This window comes from Rhizophagus irregularis, chromosome 5, assembly GCF_026210795.1.
Source record: "Rhizophagus irregularis chromosome 5, complete sequence".
Taxonomy (NCBI): Eukaryota; Fungi; Glomeromycota; class Glomeromycetes; order Glomerales; family Glomeraceae; genus Rhizophagus; species Rhizophagus irregularis.
The window spans coordinates 2,251,709-2,264,487 of record NC_089433.1 but is presented as its reverse complement, the minus strand read 5'-3'; the positions used below and the strand labels follow the sequence as shown (position 1 = coordinate 2,264,487).

General features: G+C 26.0%; 2 protein-coding genes across 2 annotated transcripts; one reads left to right on the top strand and one right to left on the bottom strand.

Annotated features, from left to right (window-relative positions):
• Nucleotides 1-36: 36 nt before the first annotated feature.
• Nucleotides 37-1,145, top strand: OCT59_025018 (Eukaryotic translation initiation factor eIF-1). Its single transcript, XM_025318616.2, has 4 exons — nt 37-232; nt 301-354; nt 486-586; nt 653-1,145. Exons 1-4 carry the CDS (start codon nt 202-204, stop codon nt 794-796), a joined length of 330 nt encoding a protein of 109 aa, XP_025175572.1. The 5' UTR covers nt 37-201; the 3' UTR covers nt 797-1,145.
• Nucleotides 1,062-3,904, bottom strand: OCT59_025017 (uncharacterized protein). The gene is made up of 6 exons (XM_025309386.2): nt 2,954-3,904; nt 2,745-2,863; nt 2,602-2,669; nt 2,208-2,537; nt 1,721-2,133; nt 1,062-1,642 (listed from the first exon to the last, which is right to left on the bottom strand). Exons 1-6 carry the CDS (start codon nt 3,766-3,768, stop codon nt 1,489-1,491), a joined length of 1,899 nt encoding a protein of 632 aa, XP_025175571.1. The 5' UTR covers nt 3,769-3,904; the 3' UTR covers nt 1,062-1,488.
• Between the last annotated feature and the right edge of the window lie 8,875 nt (nt 3,905-12,779).

Sequence of the window (12,779 nt, the reverse complement as noted above, 5' to 3'; positions counted from 1 at the left end):
TCTAAAATTGGAAATAAAATCATAGATATAATATTTGTAAAAATACTTTATAGTTTGGTTCACTTCACTAAATCCATCCGTCTTTCAAAAAAAACCTTCATTCAACAAGAAAGCTCATAAAATAGCATAAAAAAAAGTTTTATACTCGCTTTTCCCAAATTTCTATTACTTTTTTTTCGAAGTTTTTAACCGTAGTTTTTTATGTCCGAGATCCAAAATCTTCAAACTTACGGTATGATACAAAAAAGTTGTCGATTAAATTTTTATTGTTTTATTAATCCGTTTTTTTTTGGTCAACAGACCCTTTCGCTGATACCGGTGAAGAAGAAGCAGGACAACCCCAAGGGTATATTCGTATCCTTTTTTATGTCGGAGAATAAAAGGTCATCATTTACAGATGACCGGTCAAAATATATAAATAGCTCTATTTTAGAGTTACTTTGAAAACACATTCTTTTATTCCTTAACTTCTTTGTTATTAAAAGATATTCGTATACAACAGAGAAACGGAAGAAAGACTTTGACTACTGTTCAAGGTTTACCTAGTGAATATGATCAAAAGAAATTGTTAAAAGCTTTCAAAAAGGTCAGGATTGATAAAAATAAGATAATGTTGTTAGCATTAAATTAATTTTTGTTTAATTTTTTATAGGAATTCGCTTGTAATGGTACACTTGTGCAAGATGAGGAGCTTGGACAAATAATCCAACTTCAAGGTGACCAACGTCTCAAAGTCCAAAACTTTCTTGGGGACAACGGCATCGACAAAAATATCATCAAGATTCACGGTTTCTAGACCTTTTGGTATATGGAAATCATGGTCGCTCCGATATTTTTTAAGAATTGAAGTAAAAGTATTTTATAGAATGAATGTTCCTATAATTGGGCTGAGCGAATTTGTTTTATAAATTTTTTTTGAAGGACAGAGTTTGTAGTATTATTTATTCCTTCTTTATTTTAGGGGTTAATAGGCAATGTTTTAAAAGAATAGCCAATCTTTTTTTTGCAATAAATCAATCTTTTCCTTAAATAAAATACAATTATCAAAAAAAATAAAAATATTATAAGCTATAATCAATGTATGAATTTATTTTAATTCATTTTACAGTTGTATAATAAACTAAAAAGTTGTCTTAGATCACTTAGATCAAAAGAAGTCTTAGATGCAAGTACTTCTGTTGAAATTTCAAATAGCAAACTCATTGCTTTATAAACGATAGACTTGTTACTCATTAGAGAAAACAATTTATGTTGGTTCTATTTAAATAATATATCAAAAAAAAAACCCCACCAAGATAATTAAGGAAAAAATTATCTTCTAAATATAAATTTATTATTCATTAACTACTAGATATAATGATTATTACGAATAATTACTTAATCTATATATATAACATGCTCAAAATTTTTTACCCAGCCTAACATAAACACGAAATGTATAATATTTTGCAATGAAAACCTTGAGGCCAAAAATTAAATCAAAAGATCTTATTCACCACCCCACTTGCGAATGGTTACATGAGTGGTATAAAACAGAGAAAATACACCAAACGTTAATACAAATATGTCTAACATTTTAGCACCGAAAGTACGAGCCACTTTATAATGGAAAAGAGGAGGATATATAAAACATAATGGTACACTAAAAAATATAAAAACGACAATTATAAATATAAGTCACTAATAGAAAGATTTTAAGTACTACAGAAACATTACTCACCATGCAAACGAGCCTATCAATGAAACAAATTTGTCCAAATCACTGGCACCGCCCCAAGCAATTAAAGCACATGCAATAACCGTTAAGATACGGAAAATGTTCTTTTGCCATTTAACATAAAGGTCGTTTTTACCACTTTTTACAAATAAACCTTGTTCCATAATTCTAATCGCCGGGAATAATTGAAGCGGAATTGATAATAGAATGGCTAAAGCATATAGTAACTGAACGGTCTGAACAAGTGGATCATCACTTGGTAGATTGATAATCACTACTGTTTTTATATTACTGCCAAACGTAGCATAAGATAAAGCTCCAATTGATGTGAAAAGAACACTAATAAAAATCATCACTCCTGTTAACACCTTAGGAAATTTCTCAGGTTCTTTCATAGATTCAGTAATGGGAATAATCTAAGTAATATATAACATTATATTAATAATCAATTACATAAATACTAAAAGAAAAGTCGACACAACATACTGACCAATCCAATTCCCTCGAAAGTAAACACAGCCGTACCAATAAATAGTGCAAAGTCATCTGGATTAAATGCAGCGATATCACTTACTCCCTCTTTTACCAATTGATTTATATCAAAATAATATAAGTATAAAAGACCAAACATAATAAAAACATCTGCGATCAATGCCGTAAAAGAAAGTTTCGATATGCGCCGAATCATTGCGAGTGGTACGTAAATTAATATTTGTAACATTATATATATATATAAGTCTATTCGGATATCAAAAACTTGTTCCGCAACCGATTTCAGATTTTCAGCGACGAATATCATATAAGCACATACAAATCCAATCTGTGGTTAAATTATATGTTAACAAATTATTACTTAAATGTTACCCCTAGTACAAATTCAATACCTGAGAAATAGTAATAGAAAATAACACGGCAGATCTCATCCAACTTCCATATAAAGCATTACCAATGTCTATTAAAAATCAATATAAACGTTAACATATAACTAAGCTACATTTATCAAATATATATTTAAATTATTACGTACCACCAAAACTGAATGGATAATGTGTTCGCGTCCGTACCAGCATCAGGAAAGAACATAAAGATATCAGAGCTATAAAAACCAAAAATATAGAAGAAAAGGCCATACCTCCGTTATAAAATCTGGTGACAATATAATAAAAAATTAGAAAATCCGATAATTACGATGCTAAGATAAAAAACCAAATTATTACATAATAAATTAAAACCTACGCTTTTGGCAAGAACATAACGCCAGTACCGACAAAAGATTTCAAAAGCAAAAATACAGCTTTAGAAGGAGAGGCAGCGCCATCGGAAGTATTCCTTTCCCTTGGAAGCAAAGGAGCAGATTCCAAAGCAACATAATCATCATCATCTTCTTCTTCTTCATCATCTTCATCATCAGACAAATCTTCACCAGCAAAATGACCATACATTGCCAAAAAATCAATGAAATTTCTAATCATATTTGGTGGCTCCTTTCCTGCTTTTCTTGCTTTCATTATAACATGATGACGACGGAAACCTCCTGGCTCTCTCATATTAGATGTTTCCGGATCAATAGGTCGTGGTAAATATAAAGAACGGGAACGCGTACGTTTCATAGGAGCATTTTCTACTTCTGCATGCCACTTGTAAACTTCATGAGTTGCATCACCTCCTGGTAATTTATAAGGGGTAGAATGAAGAGCATGATTATCTGCTAGATTATCATCGGAACTGTCAGCTTCGGTAACAAGGTGCTTTTTCACAATTTCAGCTTTTTTTTGTTGAGGAATATCTAAAGTTGAATTTTCCAAAATTGGATTTGATCCAAAAGAACTTGCAGCAGGAAATTTCCCTGAAGTGCTTAGAAAGTTATCCTGTGTATTATATATGCTAGAAAGAGGTTGGGACTTTGAGAGTTGTGAGAACGATTGAGCTAACGGAGGAGAAGCCACAAGACGATTTATAGCATTTTGACGGCTTCCAACTTCACTACGGCTCGGAGACCCGACTTTTTTTCCACGTTTGATTTCTACAGGCTCAGACGCTGGAGAAACCATATTCAATAGTTTTGTTCAAAGAATCTAATTCTAAAATATGAGAGAATTATTGTTTATAAAACTTATAGTAAGATGATAGATGATTATTTATAAAAGAACCTTTTTATATTATCTAGAAGTTAAATGTATAATATCCAGGAATAGAAAATGTCTTTAAAAAAAGTATATATATATGATCATGGGGCCGCATCAGATGAAGTGTCACGCGCGTGATTATTGAATTGTTGAATTAATTCTAGCCCTTTTAACCAAAGAAATTTATATAATATATTCAATATCTAAGATTACAATGCAATATTCGTATAGAAAGGTAATAACAAACAAATTCATATGTTACACTTGATTATTTCCTGTTTTACCATCCTGTTGTTTTAGGCTGAGAAATGTTGCCACGCATAAAATGTCAGCCTCAAATCATATTCTACTACTGCATATTGAAAAGCTTGCTCTATAATGGACTAGATAATATGTATAAATATATGATTCGTCCTCGCTCTTTAGTACCAAATCTATTCAATTGATCCGTGACTTCCCGCTATCACTCGTCAATCATGATTTTAGCCTAGTTTTAGCCAATGATGAATATTCATTGTAAAGATCCGAGCAAGTTTTAAAATTAAAATTGCAAGTTCGTAATAATTATAAAGTTACCGACTTTTTGAAAAATGATTTTCTCGAAACCCATTTTATTATTTTCCTTACCGACCTCAGAAAGTCATCCTTCAAATTTCACTTGATATATACTCGGAATAATAGTTGCCCGAACTTCGGTAGTAAGATGCACAGTTTTAGAAAAATTTCTCACGGTTCCTTCTTAAAATAATGGGTAGATCCGGTTAAATAGACAAATACATTATTGACAATGAAACAGGTTTCCAAACATGGAAAATACGGAAATATGAAAAAAAAAACCCTTTTTAAGGTGCTGATTTCATAATAACTATTTGTAATTGTTAAGAAAATATCATTCACAATTATAATATTTCTATGGTTTAATAAAAAAAATTACGATCATTCTATTGCTTTTCCAATATTGGATAAAATATAAGGGGATTGTTTTGTAAAATGAATAGGATCATCTGATGTATTTAATGTATTTAATTTTTTAAGCCCCATCCTTTTATTATTAAACCGTTTATTTACTGAGACGTTATATAATAAATATAAAAATACAAACAAGAAGGGAGGAGGGTAAATTTATATTATATATATGTATGTATGTATGTATGTATATAAAAAATATTATTATTAACCTTTATATATGCACATCATATAGTGTAAATATTTTACATATATTTATTTAATATATAATAATAATATATTGCACTTATAAATAATTTTAGTAAAATATTTAACAGTTAATCAATATTTTCATATAAAGTTTGCGATTTTTATAATGATATTTGGCATTATAAATATATTTATAGATACATAAAAATTACAGTTTATGTTAAATTTGCAAATTTAAATATTAAAATATAATTTATTTATAAGTATAAGACTAATTTTAACCCAGAATATTTAACATAATCTACAAATAGAAATTACTTCCATCATCAGACCACTATTATTAATATAAAATTTTACATTATTTTGCATTTCTAATGTAAATTTATAAAAATATTAACTGTTAAAGCTATTAGTTTATTTTATTAAATAAAATAAATAAAATTTTTAGCTAATTAAAATTAGTATACTATGCATATTCAATAATTTTTGAACTTGTATTATACTATCTAAAAGTATCATCAATTTTTTGTAATTTATACATATAAAAATAAAATATTCCAAAGTTCTTTTTAAAATTTTTATTATATCTGTAAAAGTTTTAACTATTTTACTATAATATTTATAAAAGAAAATCCTTTTTAATAACAATATTTAAGGATTTTGAATAATATAATTATAAAAAAATTTCAAAATTTATTAAAATCAATATATAAGTAAACTATTTTTAATCCTATTAAACTTTTTTTTTACAATAATAATATATGACTTTTTTAGCTTATTATACTTTTTTAACCTTTTTTATATATATAGCATAAATTTTACAAAATGCTAATCAGATTTCATAATTTTAATATTTACCAAAATTGAAAAAATGTAAAAAAAGTGAAATCTGATGTACAGTCAAAACTTAATATACTGATATTCGATATACTGATACATTTATATTAAAAACTTGATATACTGATAAAATTTTACATTTCCACTATATGTGAAGACATATAAATATTGGTATAATTTGATATAATGATATTTTTTAAATTTTTTCTTATGAATCCTAACATATCGTTATATAAAGATTTGACTGTATATACAATGTAAATTCTTTTTTCTAATAATAAATATATATTTATTTTAACTTATTTTATTTTTTTGAGTTTTTATATATATATCTTACAATTTTTAAAAATATCATCAGGTTTTTAAAACTATGAAGTTTGATGTAAACTCCTTTTTTATAATTATAACTATATATTTTTTTAATTTATTATTTTCTTGAGTTTTTTTGTAATTTGCTTTTACTTAGAATTTATATTAAAATTTTTTAAAAGTTGCATATTACAGGGATATTTTCAAAATTTTATTATCTTATATACCTTATTTTTAATACAACTAATAATTTAATGTTAATAAAATTTTGGTAAAACAAGCAGACATAAATAGCAGTCATATGCCTAATAAGCCATCCAAGTAATCCAGAAACTTCTTCTCAAATGAATGGTTATACAGGAGTTATATCATTAGATTTGTCTTGATGAGAGAATTTTAATAATAGTAAACTCATATTTCTAGCATTAATATTGACAAAGTTATATCATAAAATATATTTTTATTTAATATTTAAAGTTTATTTGTAAGTTATATTAGTATTATTATTTGCAGTATAGTGAAGACCCTGTTTATTTTTAATAAAGGTCTCCAGGAAAAATTTCAAATTTACTAGTAATTTTATTAGTGATCTTATTGATTAATTGATTTAAAAAGGAAAAAAATTATACAAATTAGTGTAACATTTAATTTTTTAGGTGTAATATAAGCTCTTTGCAATAGAAAAAGGGAAAACTACCAAAAAAATTTAAATTTATATTTATATACTAAAAACACTCTAAATATTATAATTTATTCAGAATTAATATTAACTAAAAAAATTTTTTTTTAGCAGTTTCCCCCCCTTTTATTGTAAAGAACCTATATAGTAGGATTTTTAAAAATTCACAATTATAAATTTTACCTTAAGCTTCGATGACTTATTTTATAAGTAAGCGTTAAGAATCCCGTGTAGAAGTTAGCTTGCGATCACCAAATATTAAAGATAAGAATCTATTTCTAAATAAAGTCTACCTATAAAATCAAATAATTACTTAACAATATATATATAGAATACTATATGTATAATAAGTAATTTATAGTTTAATCATATTAAAATAGCTATTTTTAAAACTTTATTTTGTATATAGATTCTTTTAATTCTTTTTACTTTAATAAAACTGCAAATGTACTGCAATAAAAAAAATATATATATATATTAGTATTATTTAAGGTCCTATTTAATTAATAAAAAAAATTAGCAAATAAAAAAAAGAAAAATTTGTAAGTTAATACTATTATATATTTTTTACAAGTATTATATTATACTTACACTTATAAAAATTAATATACAAGTAGTTTTAATCCTACTCTTTATAATTACTTTAGATATTCCTTATAAGCACATTTACATTGATTCAAGTTATTAATAAGTTTATTAAAAAAACTTCTTGGCTTATACTAGAATTTGCTTACTTATAAGATAAGATTCCACTTGTACCTAAAGTAAAAATCATATATAAAATTCTTTGCAAATCTTACTATAAAAGAAAATTTTATATTATATTGTTATGATTTTTTTCCTTTTTAACTAATTAACTAATAGAATTTAAGAAAAAAATAAGGTAAAATTATTAGTAAATAGCCAATTTTTTATAGTAATTTTTATTATAAATAAGTGGAATTCTGTTATATTATATCAGATATAGTATTTTTATGATCATATTAATTTTTTTTAATTTTAAAGAAAGTAACTATATAGAGAATTAATTATAATAAAAAAAGTTGATTTTTTTTTTTGAATTGCTGCAGCATATTCAACAAATTATTAAAATAAGTAGTATATCAATATTATATACATGATACAACATAAAACCTATATTAATTTATTAACTACTGAACCATTCGTCATCTAATAAAGGATCCCACATCAGGCCACATGTATACTATTAGACGAAATTTAAACTATAAAAAGTTGATTTCATTTAATCAAAGTAATTATATTCTAAACAGAAAAATAATAAGACATTGTTTATAAATATTTATATTTATAAAAATTAATATATAAATAGTTTTAATCTTATTAAACAACTTTCAATTAATAAAAAAATCAATTTTATTTGACTAAAATAGTAAAATTACACTAAAAAATTAGTACAATTAACACATTTTAAGAATATCTTCAAAATTTCTTATCTTATATACTCTATTTTTAAGTAATTCAATAATTGAATTTAATGAATTTAGATTCATCAGTTAAATTTGTTTTAATAAAATAAATCTAATAGTAATAAAATTGTATTTTTAGTATTAATATTAACCAAGTTATTACTAAAAATGCATTTTATTACTAAAGTATTGCTAATTTTAACAAAGGAAGGAAAGGAAAATTTTTTCCTCCTATCACATGATTTATATGTCACAATTATTTTTTTTTGGAAACTTGGTGCTAAAAAAAAATAGATTTTTTTTTTTTTTTAAACCACAATGTATTTGATAGTTTATTAAATAATAAAATTAAAGCCAATTACAATTGTATAAAACTCTAAATAAGTAAAATAACTATTTAATATCATTAACTACTAATGCATAAAAGAATCCTACGTGTGCACTGTCAGGTGATTACTTTTGCTCAGAGAGTAAGGAGAGCTTTAAACTTCCTATCTTAGCGTAAATATCTCTCTTTCTTCACAAAGTTATCATAGGATCCACTACATCATAATCAAAAAAGAAAAATTATTATAAGTTCCTGTAAAGTAAGTAAAATCAAATATTCAGATCGTCCCTTCTTGGTACTTTTGACTAGAACCAGTGTTGTGCATTCCACTCTAACCAAGTTGTAGGATCTTACGAACACAACATTAATTAACAAAACCAATTAGCTGCAGTTAAGAAAGTCCGTACGCTTATTGGATTTTTCTAATGAGGTACTAAGGAGGTTCCATTTACATGTAGAAGTTTGAATGTTAGCATCAGGTATAGTATAAACTATCGGATGTTCAAATGCATAACGATAATAGCCAAACACTAATAATCTCCATAATTAGTGTTCCGAAAAAAATCTGATCCGTCATATCCGCGGATCTGATCCGAAACGGATCAGATCGGATCAGCTTTTTTATGATCCGTGATTCGATCTGAATCAAAAAAATTTGATCCGTTTTGGATCGAATCGAATCAGATCAGTTATTCATTCAAATCGGATTGAATTGAATTAGATTCAAACAGATTCGGATCGGATCCGGATCGGATCTGAATCTTAGAAAATAAAAAACGTTTTGCGCAACGTTTTTTATTAAGACAATAAAAAACCATTGTGAAACAGTTATTTTTAATTAAATAAACCATTTCGCAACGGTTTATATTAAAATATTTTAAAAAACCGTTGTGAAATGGTTCTTTTTAATTAAATAAACCGTTTCGCAACGGTTTATATTAAAACAATTAAAAGAACCGTTGTGAAACGGTTCTTTTTAGTTAAATAAACCATTTCGCAATAGTTCTTTTTAGTTAAATAAACCGTTTCGCAATGGTTCTTTTTAGTTAAATAAACCGTTTCGCACTGGTTTATATTAAAACAATTAAAAAAACTGTTGCAAAATGGTTTTTTTTAATTAAATAAACCATTTTGCAATGGTTTATATTGAAACAATTAAAAGAACTGTTGCAAAATGGTTCTTTTTAGTTAAATAAACCGTTTCGCAATAGTTTATATTAAAATCATTAAAAAAACCGTTGTGAAATAGTTTTTTTAGTTAAATAAACCGTTTCGCAACAGTTTATATTGAAACAATTAAAAGAACCGTTGCGAAATGGTTCTTTTTAGTTAAATAAACCATTTCGCAATGGTTTATATTGAAACAATTAAAAGAACCGTTGCAAAATGGTTCTTTTTAGTTAAATAAACCATTTTGCAACGGTTTATATTAAAATCGTTAAAAAAACCGTTGCGAAATGGTTTTTTTAGTTAAATAAACCGTTTTGCAATGGTTTATATTAAAATCGTTAAAAAAACTGTTGTGAAACAGTTTTTTTAGTTAAATAAACCGTTGTGAAATGGTTTTTTTAGTTAAATAAACCGTTTTGCAACAGTTTATATTGAAACAATAAAAAGAACCGTTGCAAAACGGTTCTTTTTAGTTAAATAAACCGTTTCGCAACGGTTTATATTAAAACAATTAAAAAACCGTTGCGAAATGGTTTTTTTAGTTAAATAAATCGTTTTGCAACGGTTTATATTAAAACAATTAAAAAAACCGTTGCGAAATGGTTCTTTTTAATTAAATAAACCATTTCACAATGGTTTATATTGAAACAATTAAAAGAACTGTTGCGAAACGGTTCTTTTTAGTTAAATAAACAGTTTCATAATGGTTTATATTAAAATCGTTAAAAAAACCGTTGCGAAATGGTTTTTTTAGTTAAATAAACCGTTGCGAAATGGTTTTTTTAGTTAAATAAACCGTTGCGAAATGGTTTTTTTAGTTAAATAAACCGTTGCGAAATGGTTTTTTTAGTTAAATAAACCGTTGCGAAACGGTTTTTTTAGTTAAATAAACCGTTGCGAAACGGTTTTTTTAGTTAAATAAACCGTTGCGAAACGGTTTTTTTAGTTAAATAAACCGTTGCGAAACGGTTTTTTTAGTTAAATAAACCGTTGCGAAATGGTTTTTTTAGTTAAATAAACCGTTGCGAAATGGTGTTTTTAGTTAAATAAACCGTTGCGAAATGGTGTTTTTAGTTAAATAAACCGTTGCGAAATGGTGTTTTTAGTTAAATAAACCGTTGCGAAATGGTGTTTTTAGTTAAATAAACCGTTGCGAAATGGTGTTTTTAGTTAAATAAACTGTTGCAAAACAGTTTTTTTAGTTAAATAAACTGTTGCAAAACAGTTTTTTTAGTTAAATAAACTGTTGCAAAACGGTTTTTTTAGTTAAATAAACTGTTGCAAAACGGTTTTTTTAGTTAAATAAACTGTTGCAAAACGGTTTTTTTAGTTAAATAAACTGTTGCAAAACGGTTTTTTTAGTTAAATAAACTGTTGCAAAACGGTTTTTTAGTTAAATAAACCATTTCGCAACAGTTTACATTAAAATCATTAAAAAAAACCGTTGCAAAACGGTTCTTTTTAATTAAATAAACCATTTCGCAACGGTTTATATTAAAATATTTTAAAAAACCATTGCGAAATGGTTCTTTTTAATTAAATAAACCGTTTCGCAATAGTTTATACTAAAACAATTTAAAAAAACTGTTGCAAAATAGTTCTTTTTAGTTAAATAAATCATTTCGCAACGGTTTATATTAAAATGATTTAAAAAACTGTTGCAAAACAGTTTTTATTAAATTCATTAAAAACACGTTTTGCAACGGTTTTTTTTCGTTTAAATTGAAATAAAAAATGTTTCGCAACGTTTTTATTAAATAAATCTTTAAAAAACGTTGTGAAACGTTTTTTTAACTTCTGATTTGGATCGGATTCGGACTGGATCAGTTTTATCTGAATTGGATTCAGACCGAATCGAATCAAGCTCATTTCAGATTCAGATCGGATCGGATCCAATTATTTTTGATCTGAATTCAGATCGGATCAAATCCAACTTTTTTTGATCTGAATTCGGATCAGATCGGATTCATCTCAAATCCGATCTGATTTGATCCATTCGAAACACTATCCATAATCCAATGTAGATGATTAAACCCCTACTGTAAGTTCTATCTATATAATATAATTGTGCTAAATCTAACTCAAAAGTTGATTTAAAAGAAAAAATAACAAAAAATAAAAAAAAATAAAAAATAAAAGTAAAAATAAAATTCTATATGGGTTGATTACCCTTGGCTCATTGGTTAGTCCGTGAGTCCCCTCGTGAAGCCTGAGTATGGTGAGGTCGCAGGTTCGATTCTGCCGATAACAAAAATTAAAAGAATTTTACTGCAGATACTACTACCAATAGTGTGAAGGTACAGGGATTAGTGTAGGCTGGACTGCATCATGATGAATTAGTATATACCGGTCGGCGGCATATTTTAATGAAATGACACACAGATCCCTCCTCTATTCCCTATGGCGGCCATCGGTGTCCTTCTATTGTCCTGTCTGGATGGTCACTGCTTGCATACCATCTAGGTGAGCTCTTGTCTTGGTGGTCACTCTACAATACCACTAAGGGTGTGGTAAACTTTACTGTGGAGGTTTACTACGCCAGATGGTCCTCATAGATGGTAAAGTCTCAAGTGCAATGTCTTAGCAATAGTTTACCTTCTAATAGGTTTAGGCTGATTGGAGATGTTCGTAGGCTTACAGGTATACCCTATAAAAAGTATTTATATTTAAAATATAATTAAAAACTTTTTAAAATATATTTAAATTATACTTAAAATATATTTAATTTAAAAATTGCGAAATACTTATAATATACTTAAAATGTATTTAAAATTATCTTAAAATATATTTCTAATATATTTAATTTTTGCCAAAATACTTAAAATATACTTAAATTATACTTAAATCAAAATTTAAGTATATTATAAATATATTTTTTACATACTTAAAATATACTTATAATATATTCTATAATATATTTTAAGTATATTTTAAATACATAAAAAATATACTTATAATAGTCTTATAATATACTTAAATTTTAATTCAAATATAATTTAAATATATTTTAAGTATATGGGCAAAAATTAAA

Coding starts and splice junctions, on each gene's coding strand:
- OCT59_025018 (XM_025318616.2), top strand. CDS start 202: ATGTCCGAGATCCAAAATCTTCAAACTTACG. Junction 233..300: donor CCAAAATCTTCAAACTTACG/GTATGATACAAA, acceptor TTTGGTCAACAG/ACCCTTTCGCTGATACCGGT. Junction 355..485: donor ACAACCCCAAGGGTATATTC/GTATCCTTTTTT, acceptor TGTTATTAAAAG/ATATTCGTATACAACAGAGA.
- OCT59_025017 (XM_025309386.2), bottom strand. CDS start 3,768: ATGGTTTCTCCAGCGTCTGAGCCTGTAGAAATCAAACGTGGAAAAAAA. Junction 2,864..2,953: donor GTTATGTTCTTGCCAAAAGC/GTAGGTTTTAAT, acceptor TATTGTCACCAG/ATTTTATAACGGAGGTATGG. Junction 2,538..2,601: donor TTTCTATTACTATTTCTCAG/GTATTGAATTTG, acceptor ATTTAACCACAG/ATTGGATTTGTATGTGCTTA.